The 15,675-nt window shown below is 42.3% G+C and overlaps 2 protein-coding genes and 1 long non-coding RNA gene across 7 annotated transcripts; 1 reads left to right on the top strand and 2 right to left on the bottom strand.

Annotated features, from left to right (window-relative positions):
* Positions 1 to 739: 739 nt before the first annotated feature.
* On the bottom strand, positions 740 to 1,844 carry LOC126999433 (uncharacterized). Of its 5 annotated transcripts, none has more exons than XR_007753348.1 (3): positions 1,705 to 1,844; positions 962 to 1,578; positions 740 to 888 (listed from the first exon to the last, which is right to left on the bottom strand). It is a non-coding gene; the product is annotated as an uncharacterized LOC126999433 (long non-coding RNA). The 5 variants fall into 5 exon arrangements; XR_007753347.1 differs by having other exon boundaries at positions 741 to 888; positions 1,710 to 1,837; XR_007753346.1 differs by having other exon boundaries at positions 741 to 888; positions 962 to 1,557; positions 1,691 to 1,832.
* Positions 1,643 to 9,131, top strand: LOC126999429 (uncharacterized). Its single transcript, XM_050862015.1, has 7 exons — positions 1,643 to 1,918; positions 3,090 to 3,295; positions 3,531 to 3,652; positions 5,136 to 5,200; positions 6,011 to 6,117; positions 6,835 to 7,024; positions 7,457 to 9,131. The coding sequence occupies exons 1-7, from the start codon at positions 1,900 to 1,902 to the stop codon at positions 7,900 to 7,902; spliced, it is 1,155 nt and encodes a 384-aa protein (XP_050717972.1). The 5' UTR covers positions 1,643 to 1,899; the 3' UTR covers positions 7,903 to 9,131.
* Positions 9,132 to 9,478: 347 nt separating this feature from the next.
* Positions 9,479 to 13,076, bottom strand: LOC126999432 (peptidyl-prolyl cis-trans isomerase NIMA-interacting 4-like). Its single transcript, XM_050862017.1, has 3 exons — positions 12,797 to 13,076; positions 11,342 to 11,461; positions 9,479 to 10,510 (listed from the first exon to the last, which is right to left on the bottom strand). The coding sequence occupies exons 1-3, from the start codon at positions 12,929 to 12,931 to the stop codon at positions 10,352 to 10,354; spliced, it is 414 nt and encodes a 137-aa protein (XP_050717974.1). The 5' UTR covers positions 12,932 to 13,076; the 3' UTR covers positions 9,479 to 10,351.
* Between the last annotated feature and the right edge of the window lie 2,599 nt (positions 13,077 to 15,675).

Below are 15,675 nucleotides of genomic sequence, written 5' to 3'. Positions count from 1 at the left end.
CACTAGTGCGATTTTACACGCGCGCGATCTTACACGAGCGTTTTTTCGTGCAGAACATAAAAAGGCGGTGAAAAATGTGCTAAAAATGTCGAAGATATATTATAAAAAAATGTGTCAACCACTAAATTAAGTTGGTAAATGAAAAACGGGTAATACACAGCCAGGTGAAGGAAATCGTGAAACTAAAACTGAAGGGAGACAAACAAAAAGTGTGTGCTTCTCCAAGTGATTTAATAAGACACTTTTATTTTGTGAGTTATTGAAGGAAAAACATGAAAGGAGTCCCGTTATAAAGGCAGAACCGAGCATCACGTGCCGCGGAGGAGCAACCGCAACCGCAAAATAGCTCGCAGAGAGAGAGGTCCAACTTGCTTACTTTTGCTATATCTCACTCATCGCTATCATTTACTTGTGGCGTTTCAGCTCCAATACATACCACAAACATGAGAGCAAAACTTTTAATCCAGAGAAGGCTTAACAACAAACGAACAGGGCAGATATTGATATTCACTCAGTTCCTGCCTGTTTTGTCTTTGGTCTGGGTGTAGGGTTCTCTTACGGGCAATATCAACCTATCAACCATCACAAGTGGACGAAATAATACAAAACCAGGCACATATTAATAGGTTTCTACTGTGTATGTCCCAGTGCGCATGCGTGGTGGACAGCAGTGCGACTTATTTCTCCTGGGAGGTATTTCTCGCCACAACGTAAACAAAACCTGCCTTGGATTGGCGCTGATTTCCTTGGTCACACGAGAGGCAGAACAGTGTAATTAAGGAGCAGTGTGTGTGAATAAGCAGAGGACCAATAGGAGGAGGGCCTACGAAGCGATAGAGATCAATAGGAGAAGAAATCAACACCTCCCTGACCTCATCTTGACCTGACCTGACCTGCCCACCCTCCATCGTCCATCTCAAAGTGTGTGAATAAGCAGAGGAACAATAGGAGGAGGCCTGACCTCATACCAGTGACCTTACACACACGAGAGATAAGCAGAACAGTGTAATTAAGGAGCAGTGTGGGTGAATAAGCAGAGGACCAATAGCAGGAGGGCCTACGAAGCGATAGAGATCAAAAGGAGATAAATCAACACCTCCCTGACCTCTTGACCTGACCTCCTACCAGTAACCTTACCCACACAAGAGGCAGAATAGTGTAATTAAGGAGTAGTGTGTGTGAATAAGCAGAGGACCAATAGGAGGAGGGCCTACGAAGCGATAGAGATCAATAGGAGAAGAAATCAACACCTCCCTGACCTCTTCTTGACCTGACCTCCTACAGTGACCTTACCCACACGAGAGATAAGCAGAATAGTGTAATTAAGGAGCAGTGTGTGTGAATAAGCAGAGGACCAATAGGAGGAGGGCCTACGAAGCGATAGAGATCAATAGGAGAAGAAATCAACACCTCCCTGACCTCTTCTTGACCTGACCTGACCTGCCCACCCTCCATTGTCCATTTCAAAGTGTGTGAATAAGCTGAAGAGGAACAATAGGAGGAGGAACTACGAAGCAATAGAGATCAAAAGGAGAAAAAAATCAACACCTCCCTGACCTCTTCTTGACCTGACCTGACCTGCCCACCTTCCATCGTCCATCTCAAAGTGTGTGAATAAGCAGAGGAACAATAGGAGGAGGAACTACGAAGCAATAGAGATCAAAAGGAGAAAAAATCAACACCTCCTGACCTTCTTGACCTGACCTGACCTGCCTACCCCAGCAACCTTATTCTTAACGTGTCAACCTTACCTGCCTGAAGTTAACCAATCAGACGCCACACCTGCGTTCACCTCTCAGGCCACAGACAAAGCGAGGAGAGTCTGGGCCATCACTACCGAAGCCTCTGGAGTACTTGGTCACAGCCTTTCAACAACAACAAGAGCAAGAGGTCTTCATCATGGATACTAATATGAAAGGTAAATATAAATGTCATAAAGATGGTGGTTATTGATTTACCGTGAGTTGGGGTCTTGATCTGGTGGTTTGGTAACTATAGTTCAGCTCCGCCACCTTTATGTTATGGTTAAAGGCCGAAAATTCATTACTATTAACCTAACCTAACCTTAGCAAACCTACCATAACCATGCTAGTGTTGTCATTGCATAGGAGAGTTTAAGTGCCTATAACTCAAAAAGTAATTTTCCTAACTTCAAAATATCCTCAGATTGGAAAGTTTTCAACCGATTTTAGATCAGTTTGCAGTGTTGGAGAGATCATTAAAAGAACTTCATTGTCTAGCCAGATTTTCCCTCTAGGTTCTTTAGGTTAATCACAAGAAGGGGGGAAACTAAAAAAAAATTGTGGAAAATGAGTAATTATGTTAATTTGAAAATTCATATGTATTATGCTTATTCGAATCCATGGATTATGTGGCTAGAAAAAGTAAAGGAATGTCCATTCTATAATCCTAGGTAATGAAAATTAAATTTGGATGAAAACACAAGATCTCTTTCCATTTTACCGAGGGTAGTGAAGATTCGTAAATTTTTTATTTTTTATTTTTCTTGAGATATCATCTTGATATTGGCTGTGGATAATCAATATAATATTGCACTCAAACCGTGCAGGTTTCATGACAGTTGGAGTAATCTGACATTATGATCTAGTCAGCTACCTTGAAAGAAATCTAATCTAACTCAACTCTGATATTTAGCTTCAAACTAGCAAAATGCTATTTAGTTTACTTCCTTGGTCAGGCATTCTCACTGAATATATACTCTTCCTGAATGCATATAAACACACATGATTGCATGCTCTCAATGGAGTATGACTTGTTATTGTTATTACTGCACCCTCATAATGGCCACAAACAGTTTTATCTCAGGAGTAATATTGATAGGCATTGACACTTTAGGAAATCCTCAATGAAATAAGTTAAAGGACTTTGGGTGATAGTTTTCTCAAGTGCCATAAAGAGGCTGTTCAAAAAACCTAAAAGCCCAAAGCCTCCCCTTAACCCTGACCTTGAACATATGAGACTCAGAACACACTGTATGCCACCAAATGCAGGAGATATTTGGACGGACAATAATGATGCATCCCGTTCCCTAAAAGACTCATATATTAGGCCTTCCTTCCTTCCATCAGCCGCCCAGCTCATCCCATTCTCGGATTACCAGTGGAGCCGCGATAAGGTTCTGACCCTCATCAGCAGTGTGGAGGAGTTCTTTGACGACTTCTACGATAAATCCCTGAAGAAGAAATACATCTGGAACAACGTGGCCAATCACATGAGCGAGAAGGGCTACACCTGCACCGGCCTCGCCTGCGACAAGAAGTGGAGGGACCTCAAGGTGGGGCGTCATAAACCAAGGTCTCAGTAGTCATGTGATTTGTCTTATGTTTTTGATTTTGGTTTGGCTAGACAAAAAAAACATATACAAGCAGCCATTGATTCCTTTTCTTCCTCCCATTAATGCCTTTTCTCCTCTGTTGATTCCTCTTCTTCCTCCCGTTAATACCTTTTCTCCTCTGTTGATTCCTCTTCTTCCTCTTATTGATGCCATTTCTCCTTTCCTCCCCCTTCAGAACAGCTACGGCCATGCCCTTCAGCAACAGCGCGAGGGAAACACCAGTTCAGAGTTTGAGTACTTTGAGGCGCTGCACCACATCCTCGGCCAAGAGATTGAACCCGACACGAGTGAACAGAGGTAACGTACAGAGAGCATTTAATATTTCTTACTCCCAAAATGTCTCTGAATAGTGTACATAGAATATTGTATGCTCAAAGGTTGCCTGGAAGTGGTGATTTGGCTCTACAGTATTATAGAATTGCTTCCTAAATTTAATCAGATCTTAATTTAACCCGGTAGCAGCGGGGATCATGTTTCTTAATGGTCCCTCTAAGCGAGAAAAATGAGAAAAAATCATCACTCACACAAACCATTTCATAATATATATATCAAAGCATTTGTGATCAGTTTATGTATCATCTATTTTTTGGGGTTTAAATCATGGCACAAATTTGGCCCGTCGCTGCTACACGGTAAAGCCACAAATTTAGCCCATCACTGCTACCAGGTTAATCTTTTATAAACTTAATCAGTTCACCATGACCTGACCTTTTTTTTATATGGTCAAGGAAACAGCTCAAGGGAAATATATAAACAAACAAACAACAAGAATAAAAAAGCCCACTAATAGCTGCCCCTGCAAACCAACCAGAGGAACAGCCAAAAAAAAAAGAGGTAACTTCTGGATACAAAAATCACTCAAATGTTGCCAGTAAATTCATGTTGAGCATACCACCAATGAGCTTAAAAGTCACCATATCAGAAGCCACAGTTTTATAACTCCGTAACACATTAAATTAATTCCTCTTCAGTTCAGTTGATGGCGTGAAGTTTAGCCATTGTAACGTCACTCCTGTCACTAGTATTTTTTTTCAATGTTGGTTCTGCTTTTGTATTTTGATTTCTCTTTATTTCCAGATTTCATACAGCAGTTCTTTTTTATTCTCAATGTTTTCCTCACTGAATAAAAACTTTCCTATGATATCTCAATTCAGTAACATCACTCCTGTCACTAGTATTTTTTTTCAATGTTGGTTCTGCTTTTGTATTTTGATTTCTTTTTATTTCCAGATTTCATACAGCAGTTCTTTTTTATTCTCAATGTTTTCCTCACTGAATAAAAACTTTCCTATGATATCTCGGTTCAGTAACATCACTCCTGTCACTAGTATTTTTTTTCAATGTTGGTTCTGCTTTTGTATTTCAATTTCTCTCTTTTTCCAGATTTCATACAGCAGTTCTTTTTTATTCTCAATGTTTTCCTCACTGAATAAAAACTTTACTATGATATCTCAGTTCAGTAACGTCATTCCTGTCACTAGTATTTTTTTTCAATGTGGGTTCTGCTTTTGTATTTCAATTTCTCTCTTTATTTCCAGATTTCATACAGCAGTTCTTTTTTATTCTCAATGTTTTTCTCACTGAATAAAAACTTTCCTTTGATATCTCGGTTCAGTAACATCACTCCTGTCACTAGTATTTTTTTTCAATGTTGGTTCTGCTTTTGTATTTCAATTTCTCTCTTTTTCCAGATTTCATACAGCAGTTCTTTTTTATTCTCAATGTTTTCCTCACTGAATAAAAACTTTCCTATGGTATCATGCGCATCACTCTGCCGCAGAATAACGCTGGAGGAGGAGCCGGACTTCACAGAGGCTGAAGAGTTCAAGGACCTCACAAATGATGGTGAGTGCCAAGGTGGTGACAAGCTGCTGTCCGACTTTCTACTGCAAGAGTTAGCCATTATCTTCACTCTTTTGATTTCCTTCGACTAGTGAACTCTGAACAGCCTCCTTTGTACTGTATTTCCTCCTTTGTTCAATGTAAACTTTCAAGAGGGGATTATCAAGACATATTGGGACCTAAATTTTGTTATATCTTCTTTGACATTTTTCTCTTTTGATTTCCTTAGATTATAAAACTCTGAATAGCCTCCTTCCTACTGTATTTCCTTCTTTGTTCAATGTAAACTTTCAAGAGGGGAGCATCAAGTCACTTTGGGCCTAAAATTTGATATATCTTCATTGGCATTTTCAATTTTCTTTGAAGGCTCAGCACGAAATGGACTTTTTATATAGCCCTTCTCCTTTCTCTCCTACCATAAAAGAAGGAATAAGGGAAATAACTTGATGAAGGATAGAAGAGTGGTGAAAACAAGCGTCAAGATAAGAGATTCATAGCCCATCCAACCCCAGAAAAAAAAGACATAAAATAAAGAAGAGAAGAAGCAGAGAGTGGTGAGAACATGAAAGGAAGGGAATTACAGTCATCCCTCAAATAGTACAGTTTCCAATAGTTCTGTTTCAGTTGTATGTGGATTTTCATAGAAGATTTTTTTAGGATTTTTAAATTTCCCAATGAGCAGGAAATTTAAAAATCCTTAAAAGATCTTCAACGACAATCCGTATAAAACCGAAACCAAACTATTGGAAACTGTACTATTTGAGGGACGACTGTCGTGGAAGTCAAATAACACACAGCCTCTCCCTTTGCCAGATGGGTTCCACTGGGATGGCATTGAGGTGAATCTGCTCCTGGATTGCATCACGGAGTTCCAGGACGCCTTCGCCACGCCCGACACTGACCTGAACACTGTGTGGGAGGTGAGCGCTGTCTGCCCGAGAAGTCTTTTTTATTATTTTTTTTACAGCAGAGGAGACACTGCAAGGGCGTAAAAAAAAAGAAAACAATGATGAAAAAAAAAAAGCCCGCTACTTACTGCTCCTGAATGTCACAATAATGTCTTATGATTGTCTAGATTATTTATGGTCATTCTTGGGAGCTTGTGGTAAATTCCTTCTTAAGTGTAGTGTACAAATTTCCTTTAGTTGGGGACTTAAAGTTGGTGAGGTATTTTTAACCTGTCCGCTGTGATTGGCACGGATTTGGCCTTCACTGGTATCCTGGTAACATATACTCCCAGGTCCTTCTCTGCCTCTGTGGTGGATAGTGGAGTGTTTCCCATGTGGTATTGGTATGCTGGATATCTCCTCCTAAGGTGCAGGACTCTACATTTTTCTTCATTGAATTGTATCAGCCACTTTTTGTTCCAGTCCTGTAGCTTGGTGATGTCTTCTTGTAGGAAATCCACAGTCAAGGGGTTAAGGCCAGAATCAAGACATTGGAACCTAACTCTTGTTTGTATAGATTATCCTTTGGTAAAAACTGATTTCATTACAGATCTGTTCTCTTTAAGTCATAGCTTACGAGAACTTATCGATGCTAAGTGATGACATAGCGTACCTGTATACCTGGTAATAATCAATGGCTACAGGTGCTCCCTCTCTCTTTCTCTCTCACATTGCTTTGTTTCGTCCCAGGACATTGCCGGGCAGATGAGTCACGTCGGGGAGGAGGTGACCAGCGAGCAGTGTCAGCGCAAGTGGCTCAGCCTGGAGGAGGGCTTCAGGGTGCACCAGGCCCAGGCGGAGGCCACGGGGGTTGTGCCGCTGTGGGCCCACTACACCCGCATCGGAGAGGTGGCCGAGGCCGTCAGTGTGCGAACCACATGTAAGGATTGCTGCTGTAGATTTGCTTGGGTGGTGATGATGGTGTGTCTGAGTTTGTTCGTCTACAGTGTGTTGTGTGTTGGTGTGCAGGTGTTGGTGTGGTGTGTGAGGGGTGGGGGCGAGAGTTAAGGTGGTGTTGGTTTGTGGTGTGTTGCGTGTTAGTATTATCAGAGGGGTGCATGAGGGGTGGTGTTCGTGGTGTGATTTTTTTTTGTACAATATTGTGGGATGGTATTTGTGTGGAGGATGAGGATGGTTCCTTGTAGAATGTTTTATTGGATAATGTTCCTTTCTGATTTCTTATTCACTCATAGGGCAGGAAATAGGGTTGGGATAATTCTAAAAGTGGATATAATATTATATGAACACAGCAGGATTTCCAAAGCAATTTGTATTCTAACCTGGGGTTAAGTAATCATTTCCTCCCCCACAGTCCAAATAGAAAAGACAATCCGCGTTAAATCCCAGCTGGAGCTCTGCAGCAAGAACAGTCAGAGGGACGCCAGCTCCGCCAAGACATCACGCAAGAGCAGCCAGCGGAACAGCAGCCCCTCCAAGGCAGCCAGGCCCAGGGTAGGCAGGGAACAAGGTGTGCTGGCACGTGTCAAGCACATCGAGTCGTCCCTGAGTGTGCGGCAGCGGCTGGAGAGGCTGGAGGCACGCGTGGAGGCCTCGCGGCAGCAGCGAGAGACCACGCGAAGGACCAACGCCCTGCTGGCACAGGTCCTGGCTGAGCTGCGCAGGATCAACGGGGCCCTGAAGCAGGACAGCTCCATGGGCAAGGTGCAGGTCATGCAGGGCCAGTCCTCAGACCCTGGCTCCTGCAGCCCCAAGAACCAGGAGTTCATCATCGTGGAGGCCTACACAGACCCGCTATGAGACAAAGCTGCCTGCCCCCACAAGCCCAAGGTACAGTTAACCTAGATAGTTACCCATCTCATGAAGTGATATGAAAATGACATGAAACATGTGCCATTCACAACAAGCAGCAGCCTGCAAATTATCAGGTGTCTGATAATTTTTTGGCCAACTGCTTTATTTCTTGCCATGAGTGCGTGTGTTGTTATGAGGGTGGTTGTAAGCAGTGTGTGAGGCCTTTTATTTCTTTGCTGCAATGAATCCTGGTGTGAGGCGCAGCCAGCTGTGTGTTCCTCACCATCCTCAGTATTACAAAACCCATCATGACCCAAAAAGAAAATTACATTAATTTTTACTTATCAAGTAAGAATCTTTGTACATAAAACAAGTTTATGAGAACAACTTTGATCACATAGAAATGTGCTAAATATCAAGCATTTTTGGTTACTTTTACATTATGGTGTGATGATGAAACTTACCATATTCTGCAACTCCTTGGTGCATCTCAGATGGCTTATGTTAAGCTTATTACTGTATTTGAATGCTCAACTTTTGTGCTCCTTTTTACTTGTGTTAGATTTATAAGTAGCATTTAAGAGGTCATGAAGTTTTGTTTTTGCTCTGCTCATAGCTGTGTGCTATTCAAAGGTCATAATGATGTTGATGAAGGAAAAAGATCACAAGGAGGAGGAGGAGGAGGAGGAGGAGGAGGAGGAGGCCAAGAGGGAACAGAAAGCTTGGACACTGTGAGGACGCCCAAAAGTGAATCATCTTTAAAGAATGCTGAAATGATGTGCTGAATCCTATTACGTGAAACCAAATCATGTTCTGTTCCGACTAGTGCAGTGTGCGTCAGTACAAATTAGAACTATATATGTACAGTATTGTAAAGGTTTAATGTAATGTCTTGCTGCTGTGTTGACTAAATGTGTGTATGTATATCATTACCATTAAGAAACCTAGACATTAACCCAGTAGCAGCGGGGATCATGTTTCTTAATGGTCCCCCCATGCGAAAAAAATGAGAAAAAATCACCCCTCACACAAAACATTTCATAATATATATCAAAGCATTTGTGATCAGTTTATGTATCATCTATTTTGGGGGGTTTAAATCATGGCACAAATTTGGCCCATCGCTGCTACATGGTAAAGCCACAAATTTGGCCCGTCACTGCTACCGGGTTAATGTAATGTCTCGCTGCTGTGTTGACTAAATGTGTGTATGTATATCATTAACATTAAGAAACCTAGACATTAAGCAGCATTGTGCCTTTGTAAATTAACATATTTATGAAGAAGCAAGATTTTCAGTTTCCCTTGTGTACTATTATGTCTTGTTTTTGGTGCCGGGTATTGATAAAGGTACATGGCCACACTCCCCGCACAGGCCACCCTTGCCCCTCCGCCCTGGACACACAGCGGCAGGTGGCGGCCGATGACTGGCAACCCACACAGGGAGGCACCGTCCACAATCTCTCCTGCTGCAGCCACAGTAAGTCATGAGTATTCAGTATCAATTTTAGATTTGTTTCGAGACCTCATTACAAAGGCAAGTTGGGGTATGTTGAAAAAGGAAAGGAGGAACAAGCCAACATTCTTATTGACATGTATATTTTTAACAGAAAAATATGCAACGTTGAGTGGTTAGACTTTTCAGTGTGTCATATATAAATGTATGACTAAAACAGGATTATTAAGGGTACAGTTTGGGGCACATACTAAGCTGTGTGTGTCCTTGGTCTCTGTCTCATTGGCCCTTAAGCCTTAGGTGGGTAAGAACTTCCTACCCTGAAACAGAGGAAGTGTGGCATCTGGGTCACCACAGTTTACCTTCCCTGGACACCCACTTATCAACCAGTCAGAAAGGGAGAATGAACAGCTGTAAGACCTGGGCAAGATCGAATATAGGCCCAGGCATGCTAACCACTACACCACAGAGGCATATATAATTATTAGGGTACACTGATAACACAACAGAAAGAAAGAAATAGGACCCCTGTTGGCAATCTCTGGATCTGGATATACCAATGAAAAAGTTTACCATAAAATAACCAACATTGTAAACCAGTTGCAAGCAAAACCCGAGGAATAAATGATATACCCCAATACACACAAGGAGGGTATCAGGACACCTCTCCTCCCGAAATTGACCTCTCTTTCAGCCACCTCTTTTGATTCTTTTTAGGAGCAGTGAGTAGCGGGCTTTTTTTATTTATTTATTTATTTATTTTTTGTGCCCTTGAGCTGTCTCCTTTGTTGCAAAAAAAAAAAAAAAAAAAAAAAAAAAAATATTAGTATCAGCTCAAAGTACCTTCAATGGGATGCACAGATGAGTAAAAAAAACACTGAGGAAAACAAAAAACAACAAAAACTTAAGCTTTACAAAGGATGTCAAGGGTGGAAGAGTAAATGACAATGAACACTATAACAAGAACACAACCAATTTTTCATCCGGTCGAGGCTCCGGTCACTTCTTCCCCTCGACCATGATGATGTGGTAGCCAAACTTGGTCTTGACGGGCGGGTCGGTGTAGACAGGGTTGGCGAGGTTTGAGATGGGCAGGGCAAAGGCAGCGTCCTGGAATGGGCCGACCATGGAGCCTCGCGTCATCCACCCTAAGTCACCCTGAGAGGAGGAACGTTAGGTGTTAGAAGCGAGGTACATTCACATTTTATTTTATTTTATTTTTTGTGTCGTCGCCCAGAGAGAAGGAATGTTAGGTTTTATATGTAGCTATATTCAGAGTTTTATTTATTTCTGTATTTATTTGAGTCATCCATCCCAAGGCACCCCAAAGAAGGAAGGAAAGTTAGGTTTTATATGTAAGGTTTATTCATATTTCTATTTTAAGTGGTTCGTTAGTATTCTCATCAGGAAAAAATAGCTCAGGAAATGTGGTCTGCCTTGTGGTCCTAGATTTGAGATGTAAAATATATAATGCAGAAATCCATTATGCATTCCCCTATTTTTTGTTTGGATACCAGAAGAAAGACTGGTTAGTACTCCTATCATGAAAAAGTAGCCCAGAAAATATGGTATGGATTTATTTGACTGATTGGTTGAGTTGTTGGGGCATGCAATCATTATGCTGTGACCAGGGGTGTGGAGTCAGAGTAAAAATTCTCCGACTCCGACTCCAGGAAATTTTAAAGTTGTGACTCCGACCCCTTATGCCCCTCCCCCTTTACTGCAAATCATTTTTTTTTTTTTTAGTTGCTGCCTGTAGCACCAGTAGACTCTCTTGAGGTTCTTTTTCTTACATGTATTTACATCCAAATTACGTGTACTCTATATAGACAACATCCAGATAATGTAAAAGAAAAAACTTCACAACTACATTACACGATAAATGATTACGTTTAGGAGTCAGAGTCGGGGGTATTTTTACCGACTCCGACTCCACGCCCCTGGCTGTGACAAAAGCGGTCTTAGTCATTTTTCGTTTATTCGCCTTACCCCACTGCGAGCCTTGTCCTCGGAGTACTGGGCAGCCACCTCGTTGAACTTCTCGCCGGCCTTGATCTTCTCTAAGGCCTCCAAAACCTTGCTCTGCTTCTCACACAGGATATGACGAACCTGAAGAAATATGAAGTAGTGATAGTTGCATCAAGTTAGGGTATTGCAGACAACCGGGGCTATTCAAAACATTTCTATAATATTTGTTTTACTCAGTTTCAGTATTGCATGCATGGGTATATTTTTTTAAGACTGAAGTTTTCTATGTTGTATGTTTTCCTAATTTAGTGTAACAAATGTCAACAGTACCCTGACTTGATGAAGAGTATAGTGTTTTCCAGTCAAGCTTAAACAGGGAGTAATTGGACTTCTTATCGTAGTTAGTATGTATCAAGACACCTCTCCACCCGAAATTGACCTCTCTTTTGGCTACTCTTTACCTTTATCTTTTATAGGAGCAGCGAGTAGCGGGCTTTTTTTTGGACTCTTTTTATTGCCCTTGAATCGTGTCCTCTGATGTAAAAAAATAAAATAAATAAATAAATAAATAAAAAAATCTCGTAGTAGTATATAGTGTGTTAGCCATTAAATGAGGAGTATAATATTTTCCAGTCAGGCTTAAACAAGAAGTAATAGCATTTTCCGACAGTATTTCTCTGATTATCTCCTTCACACTTGTCCCTCCCCTCCGGCGTCTTCTCCTCCTCCCCTTCTGCCCTTATCTCCTCCCTTTCCTCTCCCTCCTGCTCCTCCCTTCAGGCTTAAACAAAAAGTAATAGCATTTTCTGACAGTATTTCTCTGATTATCTCCTTCACACTTGTCCCTCCCCTTCTGCCCTTATCTCTCCCTTTCCTCTCCCTCCTGCTCCTCCCTTCAGGCTTAAACAAGAAGTAATAGCATTTTCTGACTGTATTTCTCTGATTATCTCCTTCACACTTGTCCCTCCCCTTCTGCCCTTATCTCCTCCCTTTCCTTCCCCTCCTGCTCCTCCCTTCAGGCTTAAACAAGAAGTAATAGCATTTTCTGACAGTATTTCTCTGATTATCTCCTTCACACTTGTCCCTCCCCTCTGGCGTCTTCTCCTCCTCCCCTTCTGCCCTTATCTCTCCCTTTCCTCTCCCTCCTGCTCCTCCCTTCAGGCTTAAACAAGAAGTAATAGCATTTTCCGACAGTATTTCTCTGATTATCTCCTTCACACTTGTCCCTCCCCTTCTGCCCTTATCTCCTCCCTTTCCTCTCCCTCCTGCTCCTCCCTTCAGGCTTAAACAAGAAGTAATAGCATTTTCTGACTGTATTTCTCTGATTATCTCCTTCACACTTGTCCCTCCCCTCCGGCGTCTCCTCCTCCTCCCCTTCTGCCCTTATCTCCTCCCTTTCCTTCCCCTCCTGCTCCTCCCTTCAGGCTTAAACAAGAAGTAATGGGAGTTTCTAATTAAAAAATCCATGACTCCCACCTTGACACTTGTTCCTCCCTTCTTCTCCTTCCCTCCGGCGTCTCCTCCTCCCTTGGCGCCTCCTGAGTCTCCCTTCTTGCCCTTGTCTCCGCCCTTTCCTCCCCCTGATGCGCCTCCTTTCTTGCCTCCGCCCATTGTTCTTGAGCTTCTGTCTTCTTCTCTAGGTCTGTATCGCTTTGTATTGCCTCGTATGTCCTTCTCTGTGGTCTTTAATGATTTTTTTCTACGTTTTCACTCCGCCTTTGTTTACATGTGGAGTTGACGGTCTGAGTTTCGCCTTTGCAACGGCACTCCCTGATGCAGTCTACTACCTCTGTCTGTTGTTTTCCTCTTTTCCTTTTCTTCTCTTTTTCTCTTATCACCCAAAATTTCTGCATTGTCGTTTGGTCATGGCCTAGTGGTGTGGTCTTGATCTTGGTTTTCTTTTAGCCCGGAAGCAGCGACGGGCCAAATTTGTGGCTTTACCGTGTACCAGCGACGGGCCAAATTTCTGCCATGCATAAGCTGATCACATATGCGTTGATATATATTATGAAATGGTTTGCGTGAGTGACAGCACTGAGGCCACGCGTACCTTAACCTATACCACTAACTTTACCCCTTACCACAAAACCAAACCATTAGTAACCATTCAGTAACTACATAACAGGCAAACTCTGAGTAACAATTAAGTGCCAATTAGACGAATTGATTGATTGCATGAGACGGAGACAAGCACTAAGGCCACGCGTATCTTATAACCCTTACTTTATCTCTTATCATAAAAAACGAGTCTTCGGTAATCATATAACTACATAAGAAGCAATCTCTTAATAACAAGCGCCACTGGGCTATCCATTGCTCTGCGCATGCGTGGAAGAGAGAGAGAGAGAGAGAGAGAGAGAGAGAGAGAAAACACGAGTGGAGTAGCGAGGATGGAGGAGGTGGAGGGCCAGGCAGCTTCAGGGATGGTGAAAATGGCGCCTGACTTGGTATGTGAGATTTCTGGGTTAATTAGCGCAGGTGTTGGGGGTCCCACAGGTGGTTACACGTGTGATTAGAGAGATAATGTGTTGGTAGCGTGAGAGGGAGATTCGTTCCTTCAGTTTTTAGTGGAGTGTTGTGTGTTGTCGTAGTCTTGTGGGTGGAAGGGTGATTAGATAAGGTTAGGGGTGAATATATGAAGTGGTTGTCGTGTGGTTGTGGTGGAAAATGGTGATGGAGTGCCCGTGTGTATTTATAAGACTAACTACTATGATGTTTGTGCTGTTAACCTTTCCTTTTTGTCTTTTTTAGTGCTTCAAATTTGTGTATCTGTTTTCAGAAGTGCTAGTTATGTAGTTATGGCGAGTTAAGTGGTGGTTGTGGTGATGGTTGCTTTCGTAGTGACAATGATAGTAGTTAAGTGGTGGAAATGGTAGTGACAATGATGGTAATTAAGTGGTAGAAATGGTAGTGACAATGACAGTAGTTATAAGTAGTGGAAATGGTAGTAGGTATGTGTGTTTTTAAGTGTTCCATTCCTGGCATAAAGTAACAGCAACCAACCACTGAAGAGTTGTAGAGCAGTGTGGTAGTTACCGAGACTGAGTGGATGGAACTGAGATGCGTCATGGTCATGGTGGTAGCTACAGATGTGAGGAGTATGCAATAGGTTGTTCTAGTAATAGGTGTAGTTTGTATGGCTGGTAGTTTTAACCCAGTAGCAGCGGGGATCATGTTTCTTAATGGTCCATCCAAGCGAAAAAAATGAGAAAAAAATCACCCCTCGCACAAACCATTTCATAATATATATATATCAAAGTATTTGTGATCAGATTATGTATCATCTATTTTTGGGGGTTTAAATCGTGGCACAAATTTGGCCCGTCGCTGCTGCATGGTAAAGCCACAAATTTGGCCCGTCGCTGCTACCGGGTTAAATCAATGTCGGTGTAAAGGTTGATTTTAAATTAGTGTTGATGGTACTCTGTTTGATGGGAATGTTTGAGGTGGTTGTGATCACTCTTACGAACGAGATGCTGTAATATTGCGTTAGTGGTTTAACCCTTTCCATCCGTGACGCAGACATCGGCGTCACACAGTATGGAAAGGTTCAAGAGGAAATGGAAGAGAATTAATCTTCTTTTAAACTTCTCAATCCTCCTCTAAATTCCTCTTAATCCTCTTCCATTTTCTCTTAAGAGGTTTAGAAGAGAATTAAGAGGAAATGGAGGAGGATTAAGAGGTTTAGAAGAGGACAAATGGTCAACGTGCCTGGCTACTACTCTGCGGGGACGGGTTCGAATCCCAGCCCGGGCAGTCGGCGTTCAGCTCACTCATTTGTTCATCCTCCCTCTCGGGCTGGTCGAAAAATGGGTACCTCGGAAAACCTGGGGAAGGTAAACTGTGGTAACTCGGATGTCACATTGGCCTTGTGTCCCGGGGTGTGATGGGCTCCCTCCCACCACAGGCTCAAGGGCCAATGCGACGGAGATGAGCACCGAGGCCACGCGCAGCTATAGCGTATACCCACGACTTTACCTTGCCAATTTGAAACAAGTTATATATTTTAGTATTACCTGAATTTGAGCTACGTGGGTTTAGCAAGACAGGTGAATATATATTTGTAAACTCCTTTCTTGGGGCTTCTCAACCTTACGCGACTCAGTCTACGCAACACTTCTCTTAGACCTTCATGTTGTACAGCGCTATCAACTTCACCTCATTCTGCCAATCTTCTATTTTTCTATTCTATTTCTCTATTCAATTCTTCTATTCATCATTTTTTCTTCTTTACAGGGAGGATTAACGCTAACTCTGAGCAGAAGTAATGATGGAGATGAAAGATTGCGAAAGTGAGGCTGCGCGGGGAGGACTTGCAGACCCCACAGCTGTTCCATCTGCGTACGTAATTACGA

Source organism: Eriocheir sinensis, chromosome 16, assembly GCF_024679095.1.
Source record: "Eriocheir sinensis breed Jianghai 21 chromosome 16, ASM2467909v1, whole genome shotgun sequence".
Taxonomy (NCBI): domain Eukaryota; kingdom Metazoa; phylum Arthropoda; class Malacostraca; order Decapoda; family Varunidae; genus Eriocheir; species Eriocheir sinensis.
The sequence above is the reverse complement of the archived record's forward strand: the minus strand, read 5'-3'. Positions and strand labels throughout refer to the sequence as shown.

Bases quoted from the DNA above. Each gene is read 5' to 3' on its own strand.
- LOC126999429 (XM_050862015.1), top strand. The intron at 5,201-6,010 runs GTGAGTGCCAAG...TCCCTTTGCCAG, and splicing joins CAAGGACCTCACAAATGATG to ATGGGTTCCACTGGGATGGC. The intron at 6,118-6,834 runs GTGAGCGCTGTC...GTTTCGTCCCAG, and splicing joins ACCTGAACACTGTGTGGGAG to GACATTGCCGGGCAGATGAG.
- LOC126999432 (XM_050862017.1), bottom strand. From the start codon at position 12,931: ATGGGCGGAGGCAAGAAAGGAGGCGCATCAGGGGGAGGAAAGGGCGGA. The intron at 11,462-12,796 runs GTGGGAGTCATG...ATATTTCTTCAG, and splicing joins AGGGAGGAACAAGTGTCAAG to GTTCGTCATATCCTGTGTGA. The intron at 10,511-11,341 runs GTAAGGCGAATA...TCCTCCTCTCAG, and splicing joins AGGACAAGGCTCGCAGTGGG to GGTGACTTAGGGTGGATGAC.